Source organism: Leptosomus discolor, chromosome 1 (assembly GCF_034619465.1).
Source record: "Leptosomus discolor isolate bLepDis1 chromosome 1, bLepDis1.hap2, whole genome shotgun sequence".
Taxonomy (NCBI): Eukaryota; Metazoa; Chordata; class Aves; order Leptosomiformes; family Leptosomidae; genus Leptosomus; species Leptosomus discolor.
The window spans coordinates 116,672,524-116,686,309 of NC_141391.1; the positions used below are offsets into that span (position 1 = coordinate 116,672,524).

General features: G+C 47.3%; 1 protein-coding gene across 1 annotated transcript; it reads left to right on the plus strand.

The window, feature by feature from the left end:
• Positions 1–1,627: 1,627 nt before the first annotated feature.
• ACP6 (acid phosphatase 6, lysophosphatidic) lies at positions 1,628–9,477 on the plus strand. Its single transcript, XM_086463007.1, has 10 exons — positions 1,628–1,822; positions 2,657–2,785; positions 2,879–3,009; positions 3,662–3,741; positions 4,520–4,607; positions 6,163–6,295; positions 7,039–7,139; positions 8,514–8,609; positions 8,807–8,972; positions 9,311–9,477. Exons 1-10 carry the CDS (start codon positions 1,628–1,630, stop codon positions 9,446–9,448), a joined length of 1,257 nt encoding a protein of 418 aa, XP_086319133.1. The 3' UTR covers positions 9,449–9,477.
• The last annotated feature ends 4,309 nt before the right edge of the window (positions 9,478–13,786 follow it).

Below are 13,786 nucleotides of genomic sequence, written 5' to 3' on the forward strand. Positions count from 1 at the left end.
ACATAAGGAGGCATGATTGCAGACAAAGAGGAACACAGGAATCCCTAATAAATATAAGTCAAGCGGATGTGGCCTAAGGAACAAGCAAACTGCTTATTCCCTGATAAAAATATTACTTACGCCAGTCACGTCACCACCAAATCTTGAACCAGAAGGTTCACAGGAATCAAGAAGACATAAACCTGTTGATTGCTTTATGTCTAAGAAAGGTTTTATGAATGCACAGCTCTCTAGTTTTCACATATATCAAAGTTATCAGCTACTATGCTAAGAAGATGCCAAATAGCATTGAAGTGTTAATTTGTACAGACTCACTGGTCCTCCATATCACTGCCAGGAAAGTAGAAGCAATGGTTTGAAGAGACAAGCAATGGAACATGTACCTCCAGGCACTGGACTCACATTCACCCTGAGAGAGTTTCACCAAGTGCTGCCGGGGAATGCCAAGAGGCAGCTTCAATCTTACAAGCAACCCTGCACCCCTCCAGGTAACACCGGGTTACCTACATGGCAGGGCTATGCCTTCACCCACCTCACTGCTGCAGCTTATCTCCAGCCTTGGCATTGCTAGCGCTGTGCTGGCTCCCAAAGCCGTGGTGGGAATGAGAGGCCAGACAAGACTTGGGCAATGCCTACTGCTCCCTTTCCAGGGTGGGAAGGGCATCCAGGCTGAAAAAGACCTTGTTCAGCAAACTCACAGTGGGAAAAGCCCACATTTAAACACGGCCAACAAACGAATTGTCATTGCCACATTTAGCACCAACTGCAAACCTTTGCTGGCGAGGTTAACGCGATGACCGAGTACAGGCAGGGAGAGAAACAAGGCGCAGGGGCAAGGAGCAGAGCTGTCCCCTCCCTCGGCGAAATGCTGCTGTTAACACGCGAACTGGAAGGAACTACGAGGGGATTTCTGCCGCTGCTCATGCTACACCCACACGGGCCGCTCCAAAACCAAAGCGCTGAGCGCGGGGCGGCCGCTCCGTGGGAGATTTGAGCCGAACGCAACGCCCTCCCCTCTCCGAAACTTCCTTCCTCGTCAATGGCCCTTAACAGGAGGGCACAAGCAACCAGACGGGGAGGAACTCGGGGGCTCTCCTCTCTGTGCCAAATCCAACCCAACGATAAGCACCAGCGCGGGCTCTTCCACCTCAACGGCCGCTCCGAGCGGCCAAGCGCGCCCTCAGAGCCAGAAGAAACCCAGCCCAGGATTTCTCTCTCCCGGGAAGCCGCACACCTGCACCCAGTGAGTCAGCCCGCAGGGAGCGGCCACCCGGCCGCTTCCCCTCGGGAAAAGCACAAACAAAGACAGAGAGAAGAGGAAGAGGCGGCGACGGCAACGCTGCCCCCCTTCCTCACCCGCACCGGGGGCGGCGACTGCCGGGCGGCCCCGAGGCGGAGACGCCGCAGGTCCCACCTGTGCCGCCGGGCCGGGGCCGCACGCAGCCCAGCCCCACACGGCCTGCCCGGGAAGCCCGCCCCGCGGCGCGGTGCCCGCTGGGAGCTGTAGTCCGCTGCCGGACGCTGGCAGCTACCCGGAGCCAGCGAAGGACCCCGCTTCCCATCGGCCCCCGCGCCCCCGGCCGGCGCGGAGCTGCCGCCGGGTGCCGGCAGCGTCCGCGCTGCCGCCATGGGCTGGGCGACCCGCCTGGGCCTCCTGGGCGGACTGGTCCTGTGGGCGCAGCGGCGGCGGGCAGCGGCTGCCGGCGCCCAGGATGGAGGCGGCGGCAGCAAGGAGCGGCGGGACCTGGAGCTGAAGTTGGTGCAGGTGGTCTTTCGGCACGGGGCGCGCACCCCGCTGCGGCCCCTCCCGGGGGCAGCGCCGGTGAGGAACAGCGGGACGGGCGCGGGGCCCGGCCGGGCCGGGGGAGCAGCGGACGGGGCTGCGGTTGGCGCCCGCACCCCGGGCCGGCGGGGTGCGCGCTGCTGCCTCGCTGCCGTCAGCCTGTAAATGTTTTAGTTGTTTTTTTTCCCTTCCCAAGGTACTACCGAGAGTAAATTTAAGGAAAACGTGGGAATTCGGGAGTTAAAGTGGAAGGGCGACAGCAGGGTCCCCCTGTTAGCGGGAGGGGTGATGGCGGAGGGAGCAGCCTCCGCTGCGGCTGCAGAGAGCGCTCAAGGGAAGGAGGCGGGGATCCGGGCGCCCCGGGGCTGGCAGCAGCGGTAGCACAAGTTACAGCAGCTCCCCGGGGCTCACGCCTGGCGCCGAGCCTTCCCCTGCAGCGCTACCCGCTGCCGCCGGTACTCGGCAAGCGTGCGCCTGCTTGCCTCGGCGTTACGGGGATGGATCCGTCTCCGCACAGCCTCCGAGGCTGCCTCTTCAGCTGGCGGATTGTTGGTTCTGGTAGTTTGCTAAAGGAGCTTTTTGGTGTGTAACAAATAGCAGCCACAGAGATTTCCTACAGACTCTTCTCCTGTAAGGGGAGGGAAGCAATTATTGCATTTCATGCACATCGCCTGTGCACAGCACAGAGCGGATTGGCAAATCCAAGGTGTAGCAGTGCCGTCACTTCTGTAGGTGCTGTAAGAAGGGATGGGTTCTCTTTGGCTCTGGGATGGGGTGTTGGCAAGGCAGCACGCAATAACAGCACAGCATTGGTTTAATGCTCTTGAAGGTCCTCGTTTTCCACTGAAGTGCTGTTTGTTTGTTTTGCAACAGGTGGAATGGCATCCCACTCTTTTAGATGTACCTCCTCAGACTAAGTTTGATTACATGGTGACTGACCTAAATGGAGGACCTCGGCCTCCCTCACCCTATGAGGAGCAATACAAAAAGACCACATTCAAGGTGAGGCTGTATTTCATGGTGGCTTCACGTTCACTCTGTAGACTTGTTTATTTCCATATTCCACTGGAGCCCCTGCCTTTTCTTTGCACTTAGGGTGGTGCAATTGCAGGACAGCTGACAACAGTAGGGATGCAGCAGATGTTTGCCCTGGGGGAAAGGCTGAGGAGAAGCTATGTGGAAGAAGCCAACTTTCTCTCACCAACATTTAAGCCTGCTGAGGTCTTGTGAGTCTCTCAGTTCCCTCCTGAACCTTCCCTTGCTTCCTCCCTCCTAACAAGTAGTCCTGTGCTAGGGAAACTTTCTGACCAGCATACCCTTCTCCACACTGTAGCAGACTGCTGACCCCTGGGCCTGCCTCTTTGCTCAGTCTACAGAGCCCAGTACTAGGACTCACTCGTGACACAAAGCGCACGATTCCCCAGCAGTCGTGACAGTCAGGCCAGGGACAAATGTATCTCCCCTAGGTCTAGCCACAGACAGTGGTATTGTCCACTTTTACGGTGAGTGAAGAGAAACGGGCATTTCTGGATCAGAGTCTAACTCCCTGTAGATTAAATACGTAAAGTTCAGTGGAATGAAGTGCAGCCCTACTGCTCCTCACATCAGTAATGCCGTGAGTGTCTGATATAATTTTTATCTCATCCTAAAACACAGAAATGCCAAATTGTTATCTCCACTGAAGGGAAGTTAAAGGACAGTTCAGCTATAGGTGTCTATTTTAGATAGCTATAGCGAGGCAAGATGCATCCCACCACGTGTTTCCAAAGCCATGGTGAAAGCAGAACCCTCATCAGTTCCCGCAAGTCCTCCCCAGCTGCAGCCGCATCCATGTGAAGGAGAAAGTGCTGCCTCATGAACTTGCTCTCTCTCTTTCAGCATCCGTTCCACTAATATATTCCGGAATCTGGAGTCCACACGATGCCTGCTAGCTGGGCTGTACCAACAGCAGAAAGAAGGTTGGGGAGACTTCTGACCAGTGCCTTTCCTTCCTCAGTCTTCCCTAGATGCACACACCTCACACATCCTAACTCTCTCTGGCTCCTAGTTGTTACTTCTTCCCTGGTTCTTTGCACTTGGCCTTTCTTTCCTTCTTTCTTCCCCTGTACTCTCCCAGTTCTGTATGTTCTTCATCAAGCTGAGCTTGGATCTGTTGCCATGAATGCTGCAATTTCAGACCTCCTGAGGAGGTTAGCATTGACCCAGTTCAGAGTCAAGAGGGCAAAAAGTTGCAGGTCCAATGTTCACAAGATGCACATTTGAAAAAAGTTGCTCAGAGAAAACCCAAGTCTCTGGGCCAAGATCCTCTACAAGTTCAGTATCTAGAGTAACTTTCAGCTGTATTCTTCAGTTGACAACTACTTATACGTCCTAGAAATACGTTCAGGGTTTTGAAGATCTCACCTCTGCTCCCTCTGTATTCAGTTCCAGTAGAAGTGACTTGCCAGACCTCCTTACACCTCATGACACAGAGACTAATTTTTGGCACATACAAACACTAGAAAGGATGAAGACACAACTAGAAAGCTTTACAAGGTGCACAGCAGACATCCCTGGGGAATTAAACGCTGTGTGCACAGAAACAAGCACCGTGGGTTGTGTTGCAGGTGATAGCTCAGGGGGAATTGCTAGTTGACAACAATGGACTTGAGCGCAAAAGACTGTGGGAGTGATTAAAGCAATCTAAAGACAGACAGATGTGCTAGTGATCACAGAAGCTTGCTTCTTGTTCCACAGGATCTGTTGTCATTGTCACTGATGAAGCAAGCTCTGAAATCCTCTACCCCAATTACCACAACTGCCAGCGCCTGAAATGCTTGAGCAGGTAATTGCCAGCCGTACCTCCCCCTATGATTCCACTGCTGTTTCGTTTCAGCAGTAGTAATTGAATACAGCACGTTTTCTTCGCGTTTCCCAATTTCTTCCCCTGCCACTTACTGTTCTTTGGGAATGGTTAGCTAGTTGCATAAAATATGCAGTGAGCAGAGTCATATACCAAGCAGTGGCACCAGAAGAAAAAAAATAGAGACTTAAGACCACTTTAATTTAGCCTGTGTCTAGCAAACACTCATTACTAGCTCATGTATGGCATTGCCGCAGGGCAGAATTAATGTCATCTACATCCCTTAACAAGCCTTTCAAGTGTGAACACATTGGGCCTCTCTTCATATTCAGCTTCTGGTTTGGGGGTTATTACAACATCCCTGTCACATTTACACCTTGAAGAAACTGAACTATACTCAGCCTTGACACATTTAACAAAGACTAATGAAGTAAAATAAGGAACATCCTACATAGAAAGAACACTCATGTTTACAGAGTCAGGTACTCTAAATGCCTGTGCCAGGTTGGGCATGGGCTGGAAACTGAACAAGAGAGGCAAGTGTATTACAGTTTAGTTGGATTATACATTAGCGTATTTTTGTCCAAAATTCAAGACTTAGCAAAATTCATTTGCAAAAGCTCATGTTTAATGCTTGACTCTGCAGGCAAAGGATTGTTCTTGACAGTGGTGAGGTGACAGCCCATAGAAGCAGTACATTCAGCCTCTTCTGGTAACACCAACTGTCCAAAAGGAGTAAACTGCTGCTCCCTGCCTCCCAGCCCACCAGTGAGCACATTTTGTGACCACATCATGGTGAATTTTTTTTAAGCTGCAGTAAGCAGCACTGCCGCAGCTTACAGGCTACCTATGCCAGACCTTCTAGCACATTTGATTTCAAATAGAAACTAGAGCTGTTCCTAAAAAAAAAAACAAAAAAACAACAAAAAGCAAACTTTTCCCACATCTTCCCCAACAGAACAGGGTCAGAGAAAACAAAACCCATGTGACATATTTTGCTTGAAGTACAGGGCCAGCATGGATATTCTCAGCTAAACTTGTAAAAATAAAATTTAAAACAGTGTAAAGAAGCTTCTAACAAAGTGAGAGGCAAATTTAAGCTACAAGTGAGTATCTAGGTGTTTCCCTTTTCCCGCACCATACAGCAATCAGTTCAAAGCTTCTACCCTTTCTTCTTTCAACAGGCAGTTAAAGGCTACTCCCTGAAGACACAGACTCGTACTGTTCCAGTACGACCAGATCTGTTAACTGATACACAGCCCTTGCTTATGGGAACTACTTCTGAGGTGTTCACGTCTCATTTTTCTTAATTTGTTCCCCCGGCTCTGTGAGAGCAGATAACCAGCTCTGATCCTTGACATCTAGACAGTGTCTATCCACTCCCAAATTAGGAATCCCTCAGTATCCTGTGGTGCCTCTTCTCTACCCCTCACTGATGTGAGACAACTCCACTGGGCTGGGGTCACAAAAAAAACCCAGAAGATAGAAAGTCTGATGTCTGAAAAGTTTTTGTTTTGTTTTCTTAATTCCATGACAGGCATAAGTTGAAGAATGCTCTGCAACAGCCAGGTATCTATGATGACTTGAAAACAATTAAGGAGAAGATGGCAATTGATGGTGATAAGTCTGTGGATTTTTTTCTCCTCCTTGATAACATTAGTGCTGAGCAGGTGAGCTGAGCAGTTCTGTTGCACTGTCACAGAACGAAACATCCCTTTACCATGCGTATGGAGGAAACTGCAGAGTGCCAACACCTGCTGATACTAGTGGGTACCCCAGTACCTTTCTATGCAATCCAGAAAGTTTACAGAAATAGCGTGGCCTTTTTTGAAAAGCAAGACGTGGAGTCAGCCTTGCTCTAGGACGGATGAAGACTCATCACCAGTATTTTTATGTTATTACCTTGAAATCCAGTATCTCTTTCAAGTGCAGTGAAGCAGAGCCAAGAGAGTAGTTGGGCTTTGCTTACCCCGTTACAAAGCACTTTCCCTTTTTTTGGCAGTCAGCACCTAACAGAGTCATCTTAATCCTGGTTCCAGCATACTACCCGTGAGCCAGATTGCTTTTGTTACTGGAAGGGAGCTGGACATATTTGTACTGCCCTTAGTACCTCTGTTTTGCTGGAGCTAATGGTAATTGGTCTGGCTGTTGGCCTAATAGCTCAAGGTGTTGTGCTCCCTTCACATAGAAATGCATCCTCAAGAACAAACATCCATCCTTTTGGTACACGAAGCAAGTCTGCATGTTTAGAACCATCCTAGAACTCCTCACATGAGTTGTACCACAGTGCAATACTGTAGTACAAACGCTGTGACATGAACAGATGTTTTCTGTGGGCAGTCACCCCTGTGTCTTCAGGCTGGGTTCAGAAAGGGCCAGACCTGTATTGTTACGCTACATCTTCTCCTTCCAGGTGCACAATTTGCCAAGCTGCCCTGTGCTGAAGGACTTTCAGGAGACTGTTGAGCGTCGATCTGTTGACTCGCTGCTTTTTCTTCTAGAAGATGGTTCAAGGTGATTGCCTGTATCCATAGCCTTAGGGGTCGTCTTAGGTTTACCCAGGGTGGATGAGCTACACTGTGGCAGATGGAAGTCCTTTCTGATCTGCTGCATTCCCCCACCTGAGGCTACTGCCCCCTCATGAGGTTTGTGCCTCGGCCATCTCAGTGTAAAGTCCAGTGCCTTGAGTCAGGAACATGAGCTAGGAAAAGAGCCCACACTGAGGAGGTAAATATATGGGCTTACATCCTCTTTTGCTGGCAGTTGTGGAGAGAGTAGTCTCTGAAGAACAGTAGTAAGCCACTGATGTAGGCAGTGAACACCTCACTTGCCACAGTTGTTTAAGGGAACCCTGTGCCAAAGGCAAAAAGCAGAAGAGAATAGGAGATGCTTCCAGCCTGAACGCTGAGGCTGCACAGGCAAGGCTGCCCAGGCAAGGCTGCCCTTGCAGGTGCACAACTACAACCTGAATTCTAACCTGGGAAGTTTATCCCAGGGATGGCACCTGCACAGCTAGGCTGAGAAGTGTTGGTGCTAGTGGAAAAGGTGATGCCAGGCCCTGCCCACATGTAACTACTTGCAAAAGAATCTGCTGCTACATGCAGTTAATTACCCCCTCCACAGTTGCGTGGAAAGGTGGCTGAGTTGCTAGCCTAGCAGACGGTTTCCTTTCGGATTCATTCGCAGCTGCCATATTCACCAGCTCTTCTCAGGTGGTGGTATAGGATTGCCTTCTCTGTTAGAGCAGTTGCCCTTAGCCTTTCCTTTAACTTGTATTAGGGCTCTGAGGTACCGAAAGACTGATTTCTCCCACTCCCACAACACCTGGGAGAGCCACAGTCACGCTCATCCTCCATTTCCACTGATGTATTCATTAGGTAGATGGGAGTTTCTTCACACTAGAAGTCATCTAAAGATCTCCTCTTTATTGAGCACAGGGATAAAAACTAAATGTTAAATACAGTCACCACCTTCCTGATCCCACTCCTCCCCTTCCTGACAAAGACCCCAACCACTTCAGTTGCTGTTTTGCAGTCAACTAGTCATCTTCCCTAGCTGAAAACTCTGCATCCAAAAATCACAACTAGGGAAACAAAATAGCATAGAGAACATCAAGGAGTGTCTAGATTTCCCTTTATGTGGGCCACACCTCATGAGACTGCTTGTTAACACCTCTCCCCTCAAGCCCTGCACACACATTAGAATCTCTGTGGTGACTATGCAACTGCTGAAATAAAAAGTAACCATAAGAATTCCATTTAATAGTTCTTAGCTACACTCAATACTGTAATCAATTTGTAAGAGAAAAGCAGGTTCCCAGGTGTTTGCTTGACATTATTTAATTGATAGTTTGAAAAGTAGTAAGATTTATTTCTGCTTCTTTTATAGAGAAGTTCTTCAGATGAGTGTTGGTCTCCTTTTCTACACCTTACAGAAGAACATTACAGAAGCAGTAGATCCCTCATCTCCAGCTGAAAAGGCCAGGTACAGGGCAGATGTCTTCCTCTAATCATTATAAATTCTGACTTGCTGTCAGTGTGAAAAGCTGGTTCAGAAAAAAGTTGAATGTGTGGGGTAAAGATGAGTGCTCATCTGCTAGAAAGAGCATGAGTGCTACTGACTATCCACAGAGGAACACAGCTAACATTTTAGGTTTGTTTTTTTTCTTCCATTTTTATTAGAAAGCTCATTCTCTATGCTTCTCATGATGTTACCCTTATTCCTCTCCTGGTGGCTCTGGGCACCTTCGATCGCAAGTGGCCACCTTATGCTGCAGATGTGACCCTGGAACTGTATCAGCACCGGCAGTCCAAAGAGTGGTTTGTTCGCATGTCTTACCATGGAGAGGTAAGATCCCAGAGGAAACCCATCTTATAAACCTTGGGCTTTTGGTTTTGCCACACATGCATGTAAAGCTGTGAAACAAGACTTGTTCCAAGCACACCATCAAGCCAGATAACAGAGCAAGGCACCTAGAGCATATCCATGGTAGCCAAGGTATCTTTTCTGTTGAGCTGGGCATTGGTCTAAGTGTGGCTTTAGGCAAAGACTTTGAACCCCTGACTCTCTGTGTCTTTGCCTCAACTAGCATATTTGCCTGCTGCAGACTGCATCAGCAAAAAAAAAAAAAAAAAAAGGCTTTGGCAATGCACGAGATCTGTGATTTTGTCTCTTTGCCTTTGCAGGAGCAAGTGGTGAAAGGATGTAGAGGTCTCTGCCCACTTGAAGAATTTCTGGAAGTTCTTTCACAGTACTCAGTCAGTCCAGAGCAGTACAACCACCTGTGCTCCCAAATGGAGGGGAATGAGCAAACTGACTCGTGATTAAGTTGTCTTAAATTAAAATTAGTTTATTGTCACAATCTTTGGCTATTTTTCTTTATATTCCTGCCAGCCTTCCCTATTCTAAAGGTATTTTAGATGAGGGGACTTTTCCCTACCAGACACAGGGTGGCACAGTGTCACTTTTCACTGTTAGCAGCAAGATGAAAGAAGCTGCGTAGCAGAATGGCTCGAGTTCACTTCTGAGGTAGCCACACAAAAGCACAGAGAGGCTGAAAACAGCAAGGGAGAGAACAGACCTTTTTAAAATTGCCCTGCTGCTTCAGAAATAGGAGAGAAAACATACCTGTTCCTCATATGCTGGGACTGTGGAATGAAACCCAGCTTGCTCTGCGCTATCAGACTTGAGAGCTTTGACATAACGATTGCTTTTATGTATGGCAAACTGCAGAAGCCACTGTGCCTTTCCCTTCCTTTTGTCATGTTGGAGGGTTGCTCTGTAGACAGATGAACCTCCCAAATTGCATAGCATTTAGCTGCTCCATCTTCTTGAAGGCGTTTTTGTGCACACAAAACCTCTCCAAAGGGACAGAAAGCCTCCAAACCTCTTCCCTGCACTCCTGTAATTACAGAAATGCTGCTGCAAACATGCAAAACAACCACAGTGGGCCCACAAGAACATGCACTCTCGGTGAGCTTTGCTTAATGTGCTTTAAACAAGGAAGTCCAGGGTGCTGCTATGGACTTCAGCTTTGGGCAGTGTTGCACCTATTTTGCACTTGCTGAAACAGGAATATGCCAGCATAGCCAACAGCAGTACTTCTAGCTAGGATGATGTAAGACAGTACTAAGGATCACTATGTTGCCAAAATCCCCATTTTTCAATCAGTAAATAAAACCTGAATCCTGACCTACTTCCTTTGGGATATGTAAAGGCTAAAATAGGGGGACCACTTATTAAAATGGCCCTGCAGTTTTGGTTCTGTGTTACCCCTTCTCATGTAGCGAAAAGGGACTGCGGTGCTGTTAATGTAAGTCACTGACAGATATGTGACCGGAGGCACTACAGTACCATCTCCCTGAGAAGCGTGGGCTGGATTTACCTCTACTCTTTCATTAGCTTGCCCCCACCACAATTACACGTTGACACCATGCACAGTGAACAGAATAATTTGAACACTAAATACATTGCTGGAGGTCTCACTGAACTGCTATTAGAAGCTGTCAAAAACGCAAACAAAACATTTGTTATTTTCCGCCAAGTTTTTATACAGCCTAAAAACATAATGCCATTATATAAAAATCAATGGCCTACCCTTGCTGAAGAACAGCGTGTTCTGCTCTAATCAAGTGCTCTCTTATGCACGGTATAAAGTATTTTGAGAATGGCAATGGAAACATTAGGGATATGATTGCAAGTTATTTGTGAGGCATGGACTACTTCGGAAAAGGGTATCAAAGAACAGTATCAGAAGCTTTGGCCATACCAGTAGACAAAGGGGGAACTCACGTACCTTCTCTTCAACAAGAGTTAGGAGCACCTCCCAGCAAAACTCACCAGCGACCAGGTTAAAAACTGCAACACCGTCAAGACCCACAGATCTCGGCAGCGTGAGCTGTCCTAGTGCACGTAAGATTGTTTAAGGGCACCGCGTTCACACCAAACCATATCACTCTAGGCAGGGTAACATACATTTCAGTAACAGCAGAAGGCCCCAGAAAAACAGGCCAGCTTCTTGGCCATGGCTAGGAAGAAGTCCCTGCTGGAAACAGGTTACTTTATCACTGTCTCTTTAGGGGTTTCTGCAGTGCCCTCCGTGACCCGCTCCAGCCTTACCCCTGCCCTCGGCATGGAAGCAGTTGGGCCATACGTTGGTCTCATCCCACTGACCAACTCCATGGTAGTCATGGCCCACAGTATGAAGGACGAGTTATTTCTGAACAGCACCAGCATAAATAATGATTTCAGAAGAGGATTAGTGGGCCTGCAGAAGAGTTTTAAGACCAAAGGACACAGGTAAGTGAGAAGTGCTGAACTGCAAACACAGCATGGAAGAGCTGAGGCATTTCTGAACATGGAACAAAAATTTCCAGAAATTAACAATTTCCCAAGGAACCAGTGCATTTACATGAATAGGCAGAGTCTTTGCAAGAACTGGGAAAGACACAAATCCCAGGGGACAGAAAAAGAAATCCAAAACCTTCTGACCCTGGGCTGTTAATGAGAACTGCTGACATGAGCAGCTCAGGTTCCCTCAAACTTGAGCTGGAGCTGCTAACCCAAGTTAGTCTGCCTCCCTTGCTATTTTAGTCCAATGCAGTTAACGCAGGTTGGTTAACTTAAACCTAAATGACTTTTTTTTTTTTTCATTTTTTCATTGCAAACTTATCCTCATATAGTATGTTTCATTTAAAGCAACATTAGTATAGTAGGTAATTGGCAAGAAAGATGTCAACTTAAATTTAGGGGTTTGTTTTCTCCTCATGTAAAACATCCTCTTTTAAAGTTTCCAGTATCCCAGACAAAACAGCATCCCTTTTCTTTCCTGACTCATGCTCCGACTCAAAAACAATTGTAAGCTTAATACCTGAACACATAACGAATCATGAGGACCTACATCTCTCAGCACAAGATGTTTGCTGGTTAGAAGTCAAAAGGACATCAAGAGGACAGTCAGACTGGTATATTTGTCAATAAATCCAGCATCATAAAGCTAGCAGTGTGGGTTTGGGTCTTTTTAAGGCCTGAAGAATACTCCTGAAAATGCACTTTAACCTTAAGCAGAAAGAGCATGATAAAGCTAGGTGTTACACATCTACCACAACAAACAGCATTAACAGAAATGATTGGAAACAACGTGGACTGGCCAAAACCTGAAAAACCTTTCAATTAGAGGTCACCTCGCCAGAAAGATGACAGAGCACATATGCAAGACAACTTACCTTTTTTAGGTTAAGAATTACCTCCAAGCGATACAGCTTAGTGCTCTCTACTAAATACAGGCCTACATAAAAACATGGATCGTTTCTCCTTGAGAAGTATCAAAATAGGGAACAAGTTTCAGCCAACAGCCTGCCAAGGCTGCACAAGGAAAGCATTCACCATCACAAGTGCAGAAGAGCACCACCAATGAAAGGTAGCCTTTTCTGCTACCAGCATGAAAACTAGCATAGTAGATGGTCAGCATACCAAGCACTGCAAAATTAAGCCCTGTGTGTACACCATATTTGTAATAGCCTCAACACTCTGGCACAACAAATACTGCGTTTCAACAGTCTAAGAAGCGTGTTTAGGATTCACACTTACCCTGAGGAAGAGTTGGGCACCCACATCTACTCCAAGTCAGGATACATGTATTGTACCAGAAGCACCACCAGCATTCAAATCCCATCCAAGACTGATGCAGATAAATCCCCACATACTGTCTTCCGAAATGTTACCCATTAGATACCACTAGGAGGTCAGGACTAAACTCATAAGGCTGGCTACTTGCCTGTCATGTTCTTTGGTAGATTAGCTAGCCCATGATACAGGTACAAAGCTCGAGTTTATTTGGACAGTGCTTAAAACTGCCTGTGTACTTCACAGATGACCTGTTTGCAACAGTCTACTACTTTAAAACAAGCAGATTTCAAATATTTTAAACTTTTGATTTAGCAGGCATATTACTTTGCGTTTCAGAAGTTCACCATCTGCTGGGTTTACCTTTTAAGTCTCTCCGCACTCCGGCTGCGCAGCCATCTGGGATGAGATAATTTGAACAGCAGACTGTTTCCTCCCATGTTACTAGAGAGGAAGAGCAGCCAAGCATGTATGAATAAAGTCTATTTCATTCTTTCAAACAAAGGTGGAGGAGGATGATTTGAAAGTTTAAAAAAAAAAAAAAGAGGAGGGGGAGGGGAAGAAAACTAAAAACGGCAACCCCACTTTCCGTCTTCAGAACTGCACCATGACTACCAGCGCTGAGTCACAGTTACTATTGATTATAAATAAGCAGGAGAGAACAGAGCCTGACTTACAGATCCCAAGGTGAATGTGCAAGGCTGGCAGCTAGAAAGCTTTTTCATTTGCAAAGCAAAAATGGGAGAAGTAGAACCAGAGCAAAACAAAGAAGTTCGGTCTACATCTGAGTAGTTTTTCCACCTGGAGGCCGATAAGGCATTAGAATCTCTTGTCCATCAACTAGTGCAAACCAGGCAATGCCACTGAGGTGAACTACACCTACATAGCACCTGAATAGACTCAGGAGAAGCCATGTCTTCTGCATTTTCTGTGGGAAAAATCTTCTAAGTTACCAAATGCCAGCAGACAGACACAGAATTATCCAACATCTTTAAAATGTAACCTTTCGCTACCAGGTGGCTTTGAAACAGTGAATC